Source organism: Metopolophium dirhodum, chromosome 2 (assembly GCF_019925205.1).
Source record: "Metopolophium dirhodum isolate CAU chromosome 2, ASM1992520v1, whole genome shotgun sequence".
Classification (NCBI taxonomy): Eukaryota; Metazoa; Arthropoda; class Insecta; order Hemiptera; family Aphididae; genus Metopolophium; species Metopolophium dirhodum.
In genome coordinates, this window is record NC_083561.1 from 9,612,479 (window position 1) to 9,633,113 (window position 20,635).

The 20,635-nt window shown below is 26.8% G+C and overlaps 2 protein-coding genes across 2 annotated transcripts; both read left to right on the top strand.

The window, feature by feature from the left end:
• The first annotated feature begins 990 nt into the window (after positions 1–990).
• Positions 991–1,922, top strand: LOC132938643 (uncharacterized). The gene is made up of 3 exons (XM_061005589.1): positions 991–1,180; positions 1,263–1,373; positions 1,630–1,922. The coding sequence occupies exons 1-3, from the start codon at positions 1,148–1,150 to the stop codon at positions 1,804–1,806; spliced, it is 321 nt and encodes a 106-aa protein (XP_060861572.1). The 5' UTR covers positions 991–1,147; the 3' UTR covers positions 1,807–1,922.
• Positions 1,923–10,837: 8,915 nt separating this feature from the next.
• LOC132938468 (uncharacterized) lies at positions 10,838–20,438 on the top strand. The gene is made up of 17 exons (XM_061005321.1): positions 10,838–10,971; positions 11,065–11,227; positions 11,361–11,503; positions 13,950–14,139; positions 14,608–14,750; positions 14,900–15,053; positions 15,156–15,298; positions 15,363–15,525; positions 17,089–17,543; positions 17,696–17,846; positions 17,918–18,054; positions 18,123–18,238; positions 18,989–19,113; positions 19,209–19,375; positions 19,490–19,797; positions 19,864–19,965; positions 20,045–20,438. The coding sequence occupies exons 1-17, from the start codon at positions 10,932–10,934 to the stop codon at positions 20,159–20,161; spliced, it is 2,817 nt and encodes a 938-aa protein (XP_060861304.1). The 5' UTR covers positions 10,838–10,931; the 3' UTR covers positions 20,162–20,438.
• The last annotated feature ends 197 nt before the right edge of the window (positions 20,439–20,635 follow it).

Consider the following 20,635-nt stretch of genomic DNA (forward strand, 5'->3'; position numbering starts at 1 on the left):
CAACTCTAAGGTACATGAAATTTTGACTGAATGTTTATATTAGCATTTTTTATACACCATAACATTTTCCAAATATTTTGACTTATTTTGAGCTGCTTTCTTTTTTAGCTTTTTTTTCTAAATGACATTTGAAAAATATAAAAATTCCTTAGTCTCGGTTTTTATTTATAAGCATTTAAAGTTCAAATTTTGACAAAATACGGAAAAATGTTTTGACTTTTTTTGACTCTTTTCGAGCTGTTTACGGACATTGTCAGTTTTCAATTTTTTTAGTTTTTTTTCTATAAATATCAATAATTTTTTGTTGGGTAAAAATGCGTGAAAATATTATATAAGGCTATATTATATTATATTTAATATAAGGCTCCTGATATATCGTTCTAATAGCAGTTGAAAAATATTAAAAATAGATAGGCACAATTTTTTTTTATAAGCATTTAAAATTCAAATTTTGACAACATTTATCAAATTTATAATTTATTAATTATTTTGTAGTTAAAAATGTATAAAATGTTTAACTTTTATGGCTAAGGATTGAAAATTTAAAACAAGGCTCCACGTAAATAATTTATATATAAATTACTTTATCCACAATAATATCATCAAATATACTTGGTAATATCATAGGCTGACTGACCGTTTTCGCTCAGAATCGTTTTTCTTATACAATGATATTATATCATTGAATTCAAATTTAACACCATCCATTACAGTAACCTACTGTACAGCAGAGCGACATCCACTTATCCACCTTTTTATTATTCACTCTTTGTTCTATGCAAATATAAAATAAGAATATTATATTATCTATGGTTCTATCACAGAATATATGAAATATAATTATTTATATATTTTAAATATATTTCATATATTCTGTGGTTCTATGCCATATGTTGCCCAGGTTTCCTTATCTGCAGCGCACTCTAGTACTTATTTATTAAGCTACAACAAAATATATTTCATAATTGAGGTTATGTTGTTTTCTATACATTTATCATTTATTTTCAATTTTTAACAACAATCGTCAATCACCACTATTCACCAGTAAAATTAAAAATTATTTGGCTATCATTAATTTATTTGTTACTTCCCTATAATCTAAGGCCGAGCTTACATCTATTACAGCAATTTTAAAAAAGTTATATTTATGGTAACTAAAATGCCAGAAGGAGAAACAGAGGTATTATAATGTTAATTGAATTAGCATTTGTATTTAAAATTTTTTTTATTAGCACTTAATGTAATGTTTTTACTTATTTCAGCCAGTATCACTTGTGACAATCAAAGAGCCAGTTGATTTAATTCGTCTTAGTGTAGATGAAAGAATCTATGTTAAGATGCGCCATGACCGAGAATTACGTGGTCGGCTTCATGTAAATATTAATATTTTTTTAGACTGTATTTTTAAAATGGTCAAGTAATTAGCCAAAGATATTACTTTAAATAATTAAGTAATCCACATATAGTTCTAGAAAATCTAGAACAATGATTCAATTATACCAATACTTCTATACTATTATACAATTTTTGGTTTAGTGTTTATCTTTAATTTATCTTAGTAAACTATCAATTAATTAATTGAAAATGTTTACTTTTGAATAAAATAAAATAAATATGTTATTTTTTTAGGCTTTTGATCAGCATTTAAACATGGTGTTAGGAGAAGCTGAAGAGACTATAACTACAATTGAAGTTGATGAAGAAACATTTGAAGAAGTATATAAGACTACTAAACGTACTATACCTATGTTGTTTGTTAGAGGAGATGGTGTTATACTTGTGTCTCCTCCTTCTACTACATCATAATGTATTTTTATTTATCATTTATATAACTATTTTGTCAAATTGTGGTTATAACAAATATTTAATATTAAATAGATTAAGTTCTAATAATTTAAAAAATATATAATTATAAGTATTAAGTAATGTATGTTTATTTTTTAAATTTAAATTACAATGTCCCCATTCATGAATTTGTCATGTAAGTCAACTTTAAAATTGAGTATTTCTAACTAAATAATAATAAGAATGATAATGGTGCAATTAGTTCCAAACTACACCTCAACAAGTGTCATATTAATAGGGATTTGAGGAGATTACCACTTTTATTTAAATATATAGTATGTTCTTATTATGTCAAATGTTTCAAACAAAACTGAAATTTTATTGGAACTACCATTACACTCAATAGCGTATTACTCTTAATAACTTAAAATAAAATGAATCTTTTTTTTTTTTTATCGATTATACAAATTATATCTACTCAGCAGAATATGTGTAGCTCATTTAGTTTAAAAATTAGAGTGAATTGATTTCTTATAAAACTAAAGGTAAGATTATTATCTAAGCAACTTCATGTGTTTTTTATTATATTTTAATTTTAAAGCGAGTTATGAGTATTTTCAAATTTTAAATTGTACATCTTAAAAGACTCATAACTAATTTTAAAATTAAAACAATATAATAATATGCCCATGAGGTTACCTAGATAATAATCTCACCTTTAGATTTTATAAGGGGTTAGTTCATTCTAATTTTGAAATTAATGCAGTTACACGTTTTCTGCTGAGCGTAAAATTTGCTATGTTACGCACTTGTAAGACGGAGACAACACATGCGGGTATCACGTCAGGGACAGTGGCGGATCCAGGGTTTATTTTTAGGGGGCCTCCTAAAAAAATTACTTCTATGCCATAAATATATTACACTCTTTAAAATATTTCTGTAAGTAAAAAGAGGTGACTGTTGTCTATTGAAGTGGTCTGGGGGGGAAGGTCACTGGTCGGGATTCGATTCTGTGATTTTGTGTTTTTGTCTAACACATGCAAGACATAGGATTTTAGACGGGTTCTTTGCCAAACATACTAATGGATCTAACGAAGCCATAAGAATTCTAAAGACATTTGAATTTGTCGTCAAGTCAACTTGAAATCGACCTTACCCCATTTTTGATTTTTTGATTTTAACTTCTCCAAAAATTGAAATACGATAATTTTTAAATATTCTTCTTTTAATATGGCATTTTTAGGAGCTTAGGGTGATAATATCAAAAATGTGCGAAAGTCGATTTCAAAAAATACGTCAAAATACCATGTCGCGCGTGTGTTAAACAAAAACAGGAAATCACAGTATTGAATCCCCAATAAATGTGATTATAAATTATAATAGGTTCCTTTTAAAATTGAATTATGTCTTATAAATTGATATTTCAGCTAGTAGATACCTACTATACTATATCACTCAATGTGTCATTATTTTTAGTTTTGAATTATTATATAATCAATTTTCGTATACATTTTTTTTTTTGTATTAATTTGACCTATTGAAATGACAAAAAATAATTAATTATTATATCATAAAATGTATATATCAAAGTATATTTATATAATATTTAACTATCATTTTTTTTAAGAAAAACATTTGAATTTACATTGAAATCAATGAATCAATAACAATTGTATAAATAATGTTTCATGACTTCATGGTCTTCATGTTTATTGTTTGTATTGGTACTAATCACGATTTAAGATAGTACTAGATAAATGTCTAAATCGCGGTACCTACCTATACTATGATAAGTTATGGATACAGGATAAGTAGTAAAAATTGTGCTATACCTACCTTAATGGCTAAATACCTAATTAATGTAATTAATGCATAATATAATGCGTTACTAATAAGTAATAATTAATAAACAAATAACAGTAAAGAATAATTAACATTGTAATAATAATAATAATTAACAACAATAATAATAAACATATTTTTATTAAATGAAATTGCCCCCCCCCCCCCCAAAAAAAAAGGTGGATGTCGCTCTGCTGTACAGTAGGTTACAAGTGGGTCACTGTAATGGATGGTGTTAAATTTGAATTTAATGATATAATATTATAAACACCAGTCACCAGGGTGCGCAGACTTTGGTTCGTACTGTTCGTAGCGTATACTCCTCCCCAAAAGTATAAACTCCCGTAAATAGTAAATGGTCATACACTCATGCGCAGGGCTTAACTTTGAGAGGGGCATGGGGGGGGGGTCAAAAGTACAAAAAGTTCTAAAATTGGCTAAACACAGTGTAAAACAAAGGATACCTACGGTGATTGGGGGGGGGGGGGAATGCCCCCTTTGCCCTCCCACTGATTCCGCCACTGCTCATACGATCGCCTTAAAAGTATTCATAATTACCATTATTATTATTATTGTTATTATTATTAATACTATTTATAAATAAATAATAGTTTTTTCAATTTTTTTTTTTAAACAAATATGTTTATACTGATATTTTTATTTTTTAACAGATTTTACTTAACGTTTAGTTTATTGCCATATAATATAGAAACGAATAAAATGTAAAAATTACCCAATTCCCACTAGGTATGTATACAATTAATGGTTACTTATTAATACCTATTTATGAATCATAAATTCATTGATTTCTTCGAGGTGGAAAAAATTAAGTAGCATGCTGCGTTTATGTTAAACGATCACCACACCTTATTTTATTATTGAAAAATTAAAACATATTTTTATAAAGACGTGTTTATTGAAAAGGTTAAAAGATATAAATCACAATTTGATAATTCTCATCATATAATTAAGCCGTAAACATCAGTTAATTTAAAAAAAAGGTACCTATTACAAATTACAAGGTTTTTTGTAAATAAATATATTAGGTAGGTAGGTATATTATGCATTTTATATAGAAGATAGGTAGTGTATTGATTAAATGTACCTCCTATACCTAATATAATATATATTATTAGTGATAATAAGTAAAATAAAATTGTATTTATTTTGAACATTGTGGAACTACTACAACCAACTGAAATTAAACTATATTATTATTATAAACTACAGTATATCCTCCGGGCTCATTCCTTGTTGCATCAATGACAATGATTAATAGCTACCATAGGAGGAGATCGGGGGGGGGGGGGGGGGGGGACGGACTTACAAGGGCTTAGCACCCCCAAAAGTCTGTCAAGTCTCCTCATTTTTTAGTTGTTTGGCATTGAAGTCCCCCCCCCCCCACTCACATTATGTTAATAATGTTAGCCTCCTCCTGGAATTTCAATGGGTTTCCGCCTATGATAACTACCTATACCATCAAAGGACATCAATATTGATACAAAAAAATGCATGAGCATACACTCATTTCGTACAACATTGAAGTGGGAACTTTACTTGGTGGGTGATGGTGGTTAGGTAAAATACATTTTCGTTGAATAGTCTGGTTGTTGCATAGATCACTACAATACATTTGCTGTGATCGTATGTGTACACAAAAATAGTATGTGTAGCTAGTGCGGGAAGGCAATTTCAGTCTAGGGCGAAATGCGGCCATCGCCTGTGATTGAAATAGCTCACTTCCCGCCCCTGTCAGTTGCCACACAATATACTATAAAGAATAACATATTAGTTATTTTAGAGGTTACACCTCAGCGACATTGACATATTATAGGAACTAGGAACTATACTATTTTTAGCAGGTCTGTATCCAAAGGGATGAAGCAAGCAAGGCACACAGTAATAGAAATGTATATATTATATGTTTTATTTACATGAACTAGCAGGTTTACTACTTTACAGGTACTAGGTAGTGTAATAATGATCAATGATTATAGACTATTATAGTGAATATTATTTAGAATAAATGTAATCCGTTTTGTATTGCAGAAAACCGAAAGGGTGAGAAATGAAAATAATAATATATACTTGTTGATTTATAAAGCTCTTTGGAAACAAGTGTAGAAACGTACTATGCGTATAACGTACTTAAGTACCTATATATTATCTACATGCACAGTAAAAAATTTTAAATTACTTCTTTTTAACTAAAAGAAAATTCCAATTTAATTTATCATCTACCTTTAATATATTATAGGTACATCAAATATTTTGAGTGCCTACACTGATTAATAGTGATTATTATAGCGATTAGTGAATAGTGGTTAACAGCTGCATGTATATATATCATAAATATGACAGTCGACCTGAAAACACTTGGCTTTATAAAAAGGGTCTCCTTGGAATTTAATTTGATTTAATACTTAAACTTAGTCTGCTGCTGTGAAAACCGTTGAGGCTCTAAAACAATTGTTAGTATTGATGCCTGGGGTCATGGCCCTCTGGCCCCTGCTATTCTTTATTCCGGGCTTATCAGTAGTTATCGATAAGTAACTACTATAGGGTTGCCAGATTTTAAAATCACCAAACGGGACAACATATTGAATAACCTTTTTTTTATATTGAAATAATAATATCCATTGTTTTATATCATTAAATATTTGACGAATAAGACTTGCTGTACAACTCATAGAGTTAATGAGTGGTGCATACAGTATGAAAAGCTAAGGTTACTTCTTTGGCCGCTAATTTCAATGATTCGTCGTTAGCTTTTAATGGTGTAAAAAAATTATTTACTTTGCTAGATGTCAATGCAGACTTTAGTGCCATTTTATGTTAATTTCACATGACCACGTCTATACTTAATGAGGTTTTGATACCCGAACCCCATGACTTGTTATATTTCGTTTTTATTTTAAGACCTATTGTAAATTAAAATATTAATTAAAAATTAAATAATTTAGTATTGTATATGGTATATTTATGTAAAAGTATGATAGTCACCGACTCGACGTCGTCCGTTACAACTCACAATCATAAAACATATTATTCTCTTCCCATTTCTCATTTTCTGACTATAAATCTAGCCAGTACAAAAAAAATTTTTTTGGCTTGAATACCGCTTTTAACAATTAACAAAATGTATAAAATGTATTCATCTATTAGTAAAAACAGAACATCTCACGACTTACGGAGGGGGGGATTTCCCCCATCATCCCCCCCTCTCTCAGGGACTCACCTGACTACAGTTAAGTTACTATTAACTATTAAGGCTTTATAATATTTCAACTTAGGTACTATACTTCATAGTTATAACATAAATAACTTAATTATTAAGACCTTTTAAGGTACATAATGTCATTCACCAATGTGCATTAGAAAAAAATGTCTCAATTAATGTTTAGTAAATAATGATCGTTAAAATCAATCAACACAATCGAGTGATCTCCGTATACAGCACAAAATTATATTGGTTGATAAGTAATTTAAAACATGTTTTTACATGTTAGGATTAGATAAAACTTGTTTTGTGGCTTTAAACTATTTTATTATGTAAAAAAAAACACAAATAACCCTGGTTATGACAAATAACTATAATTTAAGTAATTTTAATCAAAACAAAATTAAAATAGGTATTTTATTTGTTTGTCCAAACAATTTTTATTCTGTATTATAAAATTTGTAATTTTGATTACTTTTTTACTGTATATGCATGTAATAATCACCTCTATTCATAATCACTAATCTGCATATATACTTGTAAATTATCAATATAATATGATCAATATATCGACAGAGGAGCTGAGAAATATTTTAAGTAGGAACTCTTGTTCCTTGTACGGCTGTACATACACCTAAAAATGTGTTTAATATAAAAAAAATACATAGGTACTTTCATGACGTTTGTTTAGACTCACTCACCTTGGCGCAATCCAATATGCTGTACTTATTATTATACATCTTAGACATAGATAAATTAGCGAATTTGACAAACAATTCTGTTTATTCTCAATTGGCGATACCTACGTATTTTTATTCTGTATTTCTGTATGGATGAAGTGACTTTCAACTAAGTACTTGTAGCTATTAAAGACAATATTCCCAAATCGGAAACTAATTCCTAAAAGACTATACATTAAATACAGTGGACCTACCTGGGAAACATTTTTACCAGGGAAAATATTAAATAACTTAGTATGAAACTATAAAAAATCCAATAGTAATACTGCTATAGGACCTCAATATTAAATTAGGAAGATCGATTTTTTTTTACTACCTACTATTAATTTATTTTTGTATTAGAAATTCTGTAGTTTAATCTAATATTAGCCAAAAATATAGCATATATTAACCTTAATTGTTGTCAGGGTATTTTTCATTTTTTCCTATGTTCATGGGCCTAACTAGAATTTAATAGTTACAGGGGCTAGAGTACTAGAAAACCAAAGCATAAAATGCACCGCAAAGCCCCCCACCCCCCTAATCAGCGTCACTGAAATTTAATAGTCACAAAAACTTTGCTAAAATCAAGTATCTATACTTCAAACACTCACAACAATTTAATTTGATTTTCTTGTAGACATTTTTTTTGATAAAGGAAGACAAACTTATGAGCAATCTTGTATTAAATTTTCAAATCTTAGATTTAAAAAGAACAATTTTTATGAATTTATAACTTAAAATAATTTTCACATTTTCGTCGTTTTTACGTATTGTGTCAAAATACGAACATTAAATAATGCTTATAAAAAAGAAAATTGTGACTTATGTATTTTTAATATTTTTCAACTGCTATTGTAACAATATAATAAGAGCCTTGTATTATGTTTTTAACTAACAACATTTTATTGATATTTATAGAAAAAATTGAAAACTAAAAATGTCCGTAAACAGCTCAAAACAAGTTTAACATTTTGTAAATTGTATTGTGTAAGGAAAATGCTAATACAATGTTAAGGTATAAACATTCATTGAAAATTTCATGTACTTCATTCTACAGCCATTATCGATTTTGCGTAAAAATTACCGTTTTTCCTTAATTTATTTTAGTTTTTCCCGGTGCTTTTCGCATGTATTTTACCTATATGACGTGTATTCTAAGGCGCACTTTTCTTTTTATACTTAACGCGACCCTGCCGGGTCGTTGGATTATTTATTATATTATCTTATAATAAACCTTAACCCCTTTGATATGGGGAAAAGCATGGGTAATTCAGCTAGTATATATTATTATGACATAGTAATACCCAAGAGTTTAATATATTCAATATTCATACCTGTCTAGTACCTATTGTATAAGTACTAAAGAACCTATCTACATTTTTGAGAAAAATTATCATTCAAATACATATAACATAATAAAAGTGAATAATTTTTTTTTAAACTTTATTTACCATTATTTTAAAATATTTAAAATTATTAATTATTATAAATTATTTCGTTATTATTTTGTTTTATAGTTATTTTTATTCTTAAAAATTGATTTTTATTTGGAGATTTGGTTTTAAAATTGTATACTATGAAAATTGTATTGTAGCTATAGATCTTCTTATATGTATAATATGCGTTATTATTCAAAAAATATAGGTATAGCTGGAGTAGTGGGCCCTTGAGTGAATCGCGAGTGTGGGTATATACTATATTTCCAGGTCTTTCCAGTTTCCAGTATACCTATCGTGCTCCCAACATATAAAAAGAAAACCAATGTCATTGACTCAATGTATTCTTTTCCAATAATTTCTTACTTACTAATTAACAAATAAACAATACATGGACACAAACATAATATACTGTTCGCAGGGCCTATGTCACCAACCCCTTGAGCCGGGGCTGACTGTTCGATATGAGATGGTACTACTACAAGATTACAAATAACAATAACATTTGTAAATTGTAATTTTAATTTTGATATGTAGTATGTACCTAAAATTGTTCATACAATTATAAAAATATAAAATATTGTTTAAAAATACAAACTACAGTTTATCTTAGCAGTTACCACCTGAATAAGGTAGGTCGTAGGTATTTAGTTTTAAACATAATAATTATAATAATTAAAAACGTATTTATAATTTAGGTATATGAACATTTTATATAGAAGCATAGTAATTTTCAATGATAGTTAGTATCCTATTATGAAATATTTCTCTAGGTACCTATATAATTATTTATGTTCAATTATTAACAATATACATGTATATTTATATACAGGGTGATTCGCCAAAGATGCTCACCCCAACTTTTTCATTTAATAATACTTATGTTATTAAAATTATGATTTTTGAAATTTTCATGTAACTATAATTTTTAAATATTTCAATATATACCATTAAAGATATGTCCTGTGGCGAAAATCGCCCTTTTTACTGTAAATTGTTTATAGTAGTTGGGTAGATGAATTTTTTGAAAATGTTGATATATCCTTTTTCCGGAAGAGTAATTGTTTAATAATTAAACTTTGTATAGTAAGGTTTGGGTGATATGGCAGTTCGGAAATGATTTGGAAATTATAGTACCTATAGTTAATATTAATCGATCAACATTCATATATTTCGTAAATATTGTCTATTTGTCTGAGTATAATGTATTATTGTATTATAATTTATAACTTATAAATATTAGATTATATAGGAATATCTATTTTATAGTAGTTCTGTAAAACCATTATCCTTAGTATATACATTTTAATAATACAGAAACTACTCGTTTGAAGTTTGATTTAGATACATCAAACTTTTCAAAAAAATAATCTAGAATCTAGATACCTACTTAAAAATGTAAAGTAAAAAAGATTGGTTCTCATTCAAAAAAAAGAAGTTTATATCGCCACAGGATCACTCCGTAAATGGTGTACAAACTTAAGTATTTGAAAATGTAGAAGTTCTTAAGCAGTGTAGCCAGTGTAGGTACTTAACAAATCCAAAAATTATAATTGGAATATATATATTGTTAAAGAAAAGTGGGGGTGATTCATGCTAGAGGAATCACCCTGTATATGTACCTATAATAAATTAAATGCAAAATATGTAGGTATATTTTACACTGGTAATGAGTAATGACTAATGATCAATAGGTTTAGGTAGGTACATAATGTACTATGTAGTACTATTAAAAGTCTGAAATAGTGGGGATTTCCTGATAAACCTGAATCCATGCCCTACCATGAATACCTACAATTTATAAATAATAATAACATAATAGTATGTACGTTGTTACGATAAAAAAATTTAGTTACAAACAAGATTTAAGCCATCACACATCATAAAATATTTTAATATTTCGCCTTGATATAGAATATTAGTATAATGTTCAAATTATTAAGTTTTAGTTTATTTGTGACAACAGGTATTCATTAAAATATTATTTAAATTCAACATTTCAACGTAACTTCTTATAATAACCAAAACATGTTTACTAAATAAAACTATATTTTATCAGTTTTAGCAGCTCAAAACACTGATTATAAATTCTTAGGATGTTTTTTGGAAGAAAACTTATTAACTCTTGGAGAAGAGAGTCGTATTTTAAATCCAGTAACACCTCAATCTTGTTCAGATTTTTGTTCTGAAAAACAATATACATTTTTTATTCTTAAACATGAGTATGTCTTTGTTGTATTATTTTATAATAATATTAATATAATTTTTTAAATATTTAGCATAAACATTAATTACATTGATTTAAAAACACAAACCGTCCTATAATTTATTATTTATTTATTTCATTTTTTTTAGCACTTGTTATTGTAGCAAAAATTACATATCAAGACTTATGCGACAACTCGATTTTGAGTGTTCAAAAAAATGTTCGGGAGATAGTTCAGCTTCATGCGGAGGAGCACCGAATTTAGTGTCTTCATATATAACGGATAGTTCAAGTAGGAACCTACTTAAGTTAAAATAATTTATTTTAAACATATTAAGGGGATTGGAAGTGGCGATTTTCTGTCTTTGTCTAACATACGTGCAACATAGGATTTTAGACGTGTTCTATTTCCAACGTACCGATTAATCTAGTGAAGCGATAAGAATTCTGAAAACAGATTTGAATTTATCGTCAAGTCTACTTGATATTATCCCCCCAAAGTCCTAAAAACGATATATTCAAAAAAGTAATTAAAAAATTGACATATTTCAATTTTTGAAGAAGTTTAAATCAAAAAATCAAAAATGTGGGAAAGTTGATCTCAAGTAGACCTGACGAAAAATTCAAATCTGTTTTCAGAATTCTTATCGCTTCACTAGATTAATCGGTACGTTGGAAATATAATACGTTTATAATCCTATATTGCACGTGTGTTAGACAAAGACAGAAAATATCCACTTCCAATCCCCTTAAATTTATATTTAAATGTTAATTCTTAATAAGTAATAACTCTGCCCTTGTATAATTATGAGGATATAGGATCAGCCATCAATTTCGATTTTAAAGAGTGTGTGATAATTGTGTGAAGGTTGATGAAGGAAGTCCCTTTTGACCTAAGCTAGGTTTTTTTTAATACAGCAATAATTTTGCTTTTTATAATTTAAAAATATAATACATTTTATATGGGCTTAGAGCTATTTTTGGATTGTTTTCCGTTCACATTAACGTCAATTATTTTGGTAATATTACCTATGTTAATATACCTTTTTAATATAATATGACATGTCATCGATTTTATCATAGCTATGAATCGTTCTTCTTAATTCTTATATTAGGTACCTATCTATTAGATATTACATTCAATTTGGTCGATATGGATATAAACAAGTTAAAAGAACTAGGTACTATTCAAACTTTTGAATCTAAATTTGCCACCTCACTTCTGCGTGTGATTTTGACTACTTATCGTATATACAAACAAAAAAAAAATTAAAAAAATTACAAAACACACATCATTGTAAAATTCTAAAATCTAAATAAAAATAAAAATGTAGATTTAACTGTTTTGAGACAATATTTATCCAAATCGATGTCATACCCGCAAAAATATTATTCTTTATAATTGTTGTAATAGGTAATTTTAATCTAAGATTGTCCAAAAACATAAAACAATGATTTGCGTGAATATGTTTTGTCTATATTATGTTGTGTATGAGTCTAATAGAGAAAACAGACAGTGCGCTGACATCCCCTTAACCAGAAAAAGTTATTTATTAATATAAGTACTATAAGTACTGATATGTTACACAACCACTTTAAGAATTTAATTATTGTTCAAAAACAAATTTTTAGGTGCGTTATATAACTTTTAACTATTGCATTTTAGATTCTGATTTTACAATGATATGTGTGTTTTGAATTTTTTAAACTTTTTTGTGTATGTGTACACGATAAATACTTGAAATAATGCGTTGATTATCAACTTCAGTACATTGTTTGATGGGAAAGTAGGTGCATTGGGGAGGTGAAAAATTAAAATTCCCAGTAATTTTCAATAACGACGGGAAAAACAAAAAAAAAAATTATGGAAAAACGGAAATTTTTACGAAAAATCAGTTTTTGACAAAATCGATTTTTGTTTTTGGTGTACCTAACTCTATACAAAATGACCATAGATACATGACATTTTTATTAAATGTTTATATTAGCATTTTCTATAACCATATAATTTTCAAAATATTTTGAGTTCTTTTGAGATGTTTACGGATATTTTCAGTTTCCAATTTTTTAGTTTATTTCTACAAATGTCAATAAAATTTTATTTGTTGGGTAAAAAAGCTTTAATAATGCAAGGCTCTTGGTATATTAGCTCCTGGTACTATAGAATTTGAAAAATATTAAAAATACATAGGCACAATTTTTCTTTATAAGCATTTAAAGTTCAAACATTGACAAAATTTATCAAATTTAAAATTTAATAATTATTTTATAGTTAAAAATGTATAAAAGGTTCAACTTTTATAGCGATGGATTGAAAATTTCAAACAAGGTTCCATGTACATATGTTATATATAAATTACTTTATTCACAATAATATCATCAAATATAGGTACTTAGTAATATCATAGGTTGACTGACCGCCTTCGCTCAGTATCGTTTTTCTTATACAATGATATTATATCATTGAATTCAAATTTAACACAATCCATTGTAGTGACACACTTGTGATCTACTGTAAAACAGAGCAACACCCACTTGCCCACCTTTTTATCTTTGAAATCTAATTTTGTTGCTTTTCACTTTCACACATTCTTATTTGTTTACAAATAATTTTATTTATACTGTTTACTGTAATTTATTTATAATTATAATAATACATATTATAATAACCAATTTTAAAGTATAGGGCTTATTGATTAATAATGTTTAATTGTATAATATTTTTTTTTAAATTTCAGAAGCAAGCAATTTTATGGGACACGGTGGTTACCCAATACCAATTTATCTAGGATGTTATGCTGAAACTCCAAATGATGATGGAAATCGTTTATTAAAAGGTCCAGCTGGACCGTATACTTATAATACTCCTCAGAAATGCTCAGAAATATGTTTCAAGATGGGATATTTATTCTTTGGAGTTACATATGGGTACTTAAAATTTTTCATTTATTTTTTATTTTTAAGAGCAATTTACAATCTGTATTATTTGATACAATAAGAATTTGGATTAAAATTTTTAAATTAACAATTAACAGGTTAACATTATTTTGATGAAAGGAGCCACTCATTCATGATATTTTGTATGATTACTTAATTATTATATTTTAAAAATAACCATATTTTACTATCACATATAATTATTCTCGTACAATTAATCACAAGGTTATTAAAAGCTCCATTACAATTTACCTCCTAAATGTACCGCAGCTTGTGTTTGTTATTGATATTTTATATTGGTACCTACCTATAATATTATGCTGATTAAAAATTATTCCATAGTTTGTAAACATTATTATTTCTATATAATTACCTACCTACTTACTATTAGATTGTTTGATGTAATTAAAAGATAAATATTATATCTTAAATAAAATAAATGTAACCATTTACTTATAGAACGGAATGTTGGTGTGGAAATCAAAGACCAGCAAAGTCGGCAAAAGTTGAAGATATTAATTGTGATTCTCCCTGCAGTGGTGATAGTAACAAGTTCTGTGGTGGAGGATGGAAGATGGGGATTTATTCAACAGGAATTACAGGTTATTGTGGATTTATATTTTAAAGTCATAACATTTAATTAGTAAATGATACCTATTCTTATTCTTGTTATTGTATCCAAGCTGTAAAAATACTTGTATAATATTATAATATTTACTGTTAAGTAACATTGAAAATATAATATTTACAGACTATGTACCAAAAAAATATATTGGATGCTTTGATGATGATGGTAAAAAAACAAAAGGAAAATATTTATCATTTTCCATGGATATCAATAATAGTCCTAAACGATGCATGAATCTTTGTAACACTCATAGATTTAAATATGCTGCTGTTAAAGGGTAGGTTATTAATCATACATTTACATTAATAATTAATTTCTAAATTATTTAAACTATTAAAAAAATTTTAAATGTATAATTATTAATTATTATTTTTTTTAGAAATATCTGTGAATGTAAAAACTATGAACCAAGTTATAATTTAAAAAGAAGTTTTAGTGATTGCAATACTTTATGTACAGAAAACCCATCTGAATATTGTGGTGGTAGTGTTACATTTAGTGTTTACAAAACTTTATACTCAGGTATGACTGTATGAATATGTAAAACAATTCAAAAAGTTATTTACTGAACATTTATACAATTTAGATCCTCTAGCAAAAGTGTCAGTGAATCCTATTGGATGTTTTACCAATTTAAAGAGACATCCAGTGTTAAATGGTTGGAGAATATCATATGCTCGCCTTACACCCAAACATTGTGTATATAGTTGTCATACGAGAAGATTCCCATATGCTGCACTTGTATCTTCGTAAGTAAAACTTTTTAGGTAGGTACTACAGTAACAGAGAATCGTTATACATTTTAATTAAAAATTATTTTTTATAATTTTACTTGTCTGGTAATAAAATTATTTCCATACATAATATTTTCCCTTAATATGATGTTTATCATAATAATTTTGTTCGTATCTCTTAGCAACAAAATTTCAATTTAGTATAAAAATAAAAAAGGAGGTTACGCTCCCGTAACTTATGTGTCTATAAAAACTCACTGTAATGGATGTGTTGAGTTTGAAATTTTGAATTCAATGATATAAAATCATTATATATACGAAAAACAATTCCGAACAAAGACGATCTCTCAGCCTATAGGCTATAATATTACTATTTACTAAGTATAAATTATGAAATTATTGTGATAAAAGTTATTTATTTTAGTATTAGGCATTAGTACTACAGTAGGTTAAATTAATTTTTGCCGAGGATTCTTGTGTAAATATTCAAGCTTTTTTATCTAATGAATTTTACCAATACATTTTATTGACATTTAAAGACTATAGAAAAAAACTAAAAAAATTAAAAATTAAAATGTCTATAAACAATTCAAAATGAGTCAAAATATTTTGATATATTTATCAAATATATAAATTATAAAATAAATATTTGGTATAAATTTCAAGTATCTACTGTTATTTGTTTTTGAATTACAACAATTTAAGAAAATTGTTCCATTAGAAATCAATTAAATAACAATGTCGTAAAAATTTGAACTTCAAAATTAAATTAATTTGACTATCTGGTAGACATTTCTTTTTGTTAATGGTAGACAAACTTATAAGGAATCTTGTATTATATTTTCAATTTTTAGATATAAAAATAAAAATTTCTAGAATAATTAGCAAATTATTGTAATGTTGACAAATTTTGTCAAAACTTTAACTTTATACGTTCATAATTGTGGATTTACACTCAACTTTTCTTTTAATTTTCACTAACAAGAACGTATGAGAAACCAGCTTGTATTCAATTTTCAAGTTTTTTGTCTGATCAAACATTTTTTATTGTCATTAATTAAAAGTTCTGTTGATTTTTTGGTGCTATAAGCTTAGGTACATCTTATTTAATTATGAGTTATAATTTTTAAACTTAAATAGGTATAAATTTGCGTACCTAAGATTCGGTATTATAATTGTTGGCTCGCTAGATACAGTCGAATTTAAGACTTAAAGCAAACGGCAGTGTCGCGATAGTTAAAGGCTTTTTAGCTTTATTTTTTAATAAATATATAAATTCAACTGTGAATGCTAGGATAGCTTTTTGAATAATTAATACTATTAAAACTTTCTCATTCTAGTCAGTTATCATCAAGGGTAACTTGAACAAAATTGTTACGTCGTCTAACCTCATATTAATTAAATATTTTACTCAAAATGTATATGATGGTATACACTTATACCTACTAGGTAGGTTATATAAAAAAAAGTAGAGTAGATAGTCTATTAAACAGTTTAATAAGAAAAATATAAAATTAGTATAAAATTATTAAAATATATAAATGTGTTCTTATTTTGATGGTGGCATTCATTTTGTAGGAAAGAATGCTTATGCACTTCTACAAAACCTTCTTATGAAGCTAAAACAGAGGATGCCATGTGTACGATTCCTTGTTCTGGTTCAGCTCAACATACATGCGGTGGCAATAATGCTATAAATGTATACACCACTGGACTAGAATGGAAAACGGATACAATTGGAAATAACTATCTGGGGTGTTACGAGGAAAGTCAAAATAACAGAATATTTAATGGTTACTCACGATCCTTTACTGTGAATACCCCAGAATTTTGTTCAAACCTTTGTTACAAATTTGGGTATACTTACTCTGGAGTAACATATAAATCTGAATGTTTTTGTGGAAGCCAATCACCAAGTGAACCTAAGTTTCCCAGAGTGGAAGATAAACAATGCAACACTAAGTGCTCAGGTGATGCTAATCAATTCTGTGGTGGTGGTTGGAGAATGGGAGTATTTTCAACTGGATTAAATGGTAATTTTTAAAATAAAAATTATTATAGTATAATAATATTTGATAGAAACTAGGTTTAAACATATTTTAATTAGGATAAATACAATATTTAGATTCCTACCTACCTACAAAGTAATGAGTTGTATAATTATATTTTATTTATATCTCAACAGATTTTCAAGTTGAAGGTCGGCTTTTAGGTTGTTTTGTAATGCAGGAAAACACATTAAACAATATAAAATTTGAACTTATTAATACTAATATGCCTAGTAAATGTTCTGCAATCTGTAATAATGGTGGATATCAATTTTCAGGAGTCTTAAGGTACTAAAATATTATTTTACTACATTATAATTATGAATCATTTTTATTTTTAATAAATTGTATTGTTGTAGCATTAATTGTTACTGTGGTAATCGTGCTCCAGAAAATGACCATAAAGTATTGGAATCTGATTGTGATACACCCTGTGCAGGTGATTCAAGTAAAACATGTGGTGGTGAAGAGAGAATTCAAATATATGATCTCATGAGTAATATTTTCACATTGTTTATTATATAGTTTTGATAAAACATATACATTTTTATGTATATTTTATAGAAGTGATAAGTATTAACATTCCGAATACAAATAGTTCAAATGGTTTGGTGGACGAATTTGATACTTTAAATTTGGAATCGATTTGGAGTCATGATATTTATATTGCACAAGAACCAGTATGTAAAAAAATACAAAATAAATAATTTTAAAACTAATTTGTTGTCTCTACTCAGTCTTACAATATACAATGCACATAACATAGGTACTCAATGTATATACCTCTTTAGTTGTTAGTCATTATTCATTACTAAGTCATTACCTACCAATTCAGTTTTGATGTTATATTGTTTCAGTTAATTTACATATTGGCTATAATCATTTATCAAACTTAAATAAGGCATTTTAAAATTGTTTTATTGCATCTAATACTTAGGTATAATTTATACCTTACTTAAAAGTTATTAAATTGAAAAACCCGAAGAGAGAGCAAGCATAATGTTACCTATTGTCTTTAAGTTTGACAAAGGGTTAACTTAGGTAATATTAAAAACAACAAAACTGTATTGAAAACGCAGAACATAAATGTAATATTATATTATATGTGTAAGAGACAATAAATACATATGTAACATAAAAAGCATTCGCTTAACATTTTATGTTTAAAAAATTTAAATATTCAACTTTTATCAACTGTTTGTTTTTTCTACAAATATAATGTAATTTAAATAATTCTTAAGAGTTAAATATGAGAAAAATATAAAGCATTAAGCAAGTATATAAATACCTATTGGGAAAGTACATAATCTTGTAAAAATCATACTTCACAATTCAAGCAAATATTGAAAACTTGCATTTTTTAGATAAATAGATATATTAGTTTGTAATGACTTCTAATAAAAATTTAAAAAAAATAATGTTGATTGTAGGATTATGAATTTGTTGTTTACAATAATTCTGAAAAGAACACATTTATCAAAAATAGAGAGTTAATCATCAAACCTACAATTCTGTCAGATAATTATGTCAAGAATGGTTGTTTAGTACTGAAGGGGTAGGTATCCATATTATAGTCACTTAAAATTTAAACAAAATGTATGATTAAAAATACAAACTAATATTTGATGTTCAATATTTTTGTATTTTTAGGTGTACAAAATATGAAGGATCTACCGGATGCTCTATGAATGCTTCATCTTATAATATAATACCTCCAATAGTTTCATCTAGGCTTACCACAAAAAATAATATGGTATTCCTTTACGGACAACTAGAAGTAATAGCTAAATTCCCAACAGGAGATTGGATAGTGCCAGGTAAATAATAATATATTATAATATCAACTAAATTAACCATTCTAGTAGTTTCTTGTCTTATAGATAATTTATATTTTTTTTTGTTTTATTTTTTTTTAAATTAAATTTAAATAGAAATAGCTTTGGTTAGTAAAACTAATGAACAAAATAAATTTGTATTGGGTACATCATTTGGAAATAATGATTTAAAATGTAATGGCGAAGATGAAAGTATTTCTGTTCTAAAATATGGATTAAAAATTGATGAACAATATCATTTAAAACCAGTTATGATGAAATCAACATTAACAAGTCGCTGGTCTGAAGACTATCATACATTTGTATTGTCTTGGTCTCCTGAAAACATTGTATTTAAAATTGACGGAGAAAGTCACCAATTGGATACATCAAATCTACCATTGGACTTAATATTTGATTCTGAAGTATATTTTCAGTTATTGTGTATGATACTATTATAATAATTTTAACTTTGAATTTTGAATTTTTAGTATTTTATATCTATTGGTGTATCAGTTGGTGGTATGACAAATTTCCGTGATGGATGTTTAAGCAATAGCCACTTAAAACCATGGAAAAACTTTGATATTAAGGTTTACATTTTCCTTTATTATTCACATTTAGTATTTATCTATATAATATGTAAAATACATTTTTTTAAAAATATTTTAGGCTATGTTAAATTTCTGGAAGGACAGGAATCACTGGGCATCCACATGGAATGATGAAAAATCATCATTAAAAGTTAAAAGAGTAAAGTTCACATTGCTAGATAATTTTAAAATTTAATGAACATGTAAGGAACTAAACAATTAATATATTAATGAAATATGTTTAATTTCATTGATTTTAATTTTTAATTTTGATTAAATTGTTTTTAAACAAAAAAAAAATTGGAAACTCAACTATTTTTGTTAAATTTTATTTTTATAGTTATTACATGAAATCATCAACTTCTAATATTTTTAATGCAGCACTTTATGAGTTATGACATTGATTATAGATCGTAATTTTGATAAATGTTAGTATTAAATTTCTTTATATTATACTTACCTATGTGCAAAGATTTTTTTGTTTTCCCAATGTATCATGCACCTACCTAATAACAGTAATGCTCTTGGCGCAATTTGGGGGGGGGGGGGAGGGGCTTGGGTGTGCTTAGCACCCCCAAATGTTTTCATGTTAATTTACATTTTAATAGTCATTATGTATAAAAAAAACATTTTTTATTTATATTTATAAATAATATTATTATTTAAAAAA

Excerpts from the sequence above, each read along its gene's own strand:
- LOC132938468 (XM_061005321.1), top strand. The coding sequence starts at position 10,932 with ATGTTCAAATTATTAAGTTTTAGTTTATTTGTGACAACAG. Across the intron at positions 15,299-15,362 it reads TTACAAAACTTTATACTCAG|ATCCTCTAGCAAAAGTGTCA; the intron begins GTATGACTGTAT and ends TATACAATTTAG. Across the intron at positions 19,966-20,044 it reads GGAAAAACTTTGATATTAAG|GCTATGTTAAATTTCTGGAA; the intron begins GTTTACATTTTC and ends AAAATATTTTAG.
- LOC132938643 (XM_061005589.1), top strand. The coding sequence starts at position 1,148 with ATGGTAACTAAAATGCCAGAAGGAGAAACAGAG. Across the intron at positions 1,181-1,262 it reads TGCCAGAAGGAGAAACAGAG|CCAGTATCACTTGTGACAAT; the intron begins GTATTATAATGT and ends TACTTATTTCAG. Across the intron at positions 1,374-1,629 it reads AATTACGTGGTCGGCTTCAT|GCTTTTGATCAGCATTTAAA; the intron begins GTAAATATTAAT and ends TTATTTTTTTAG.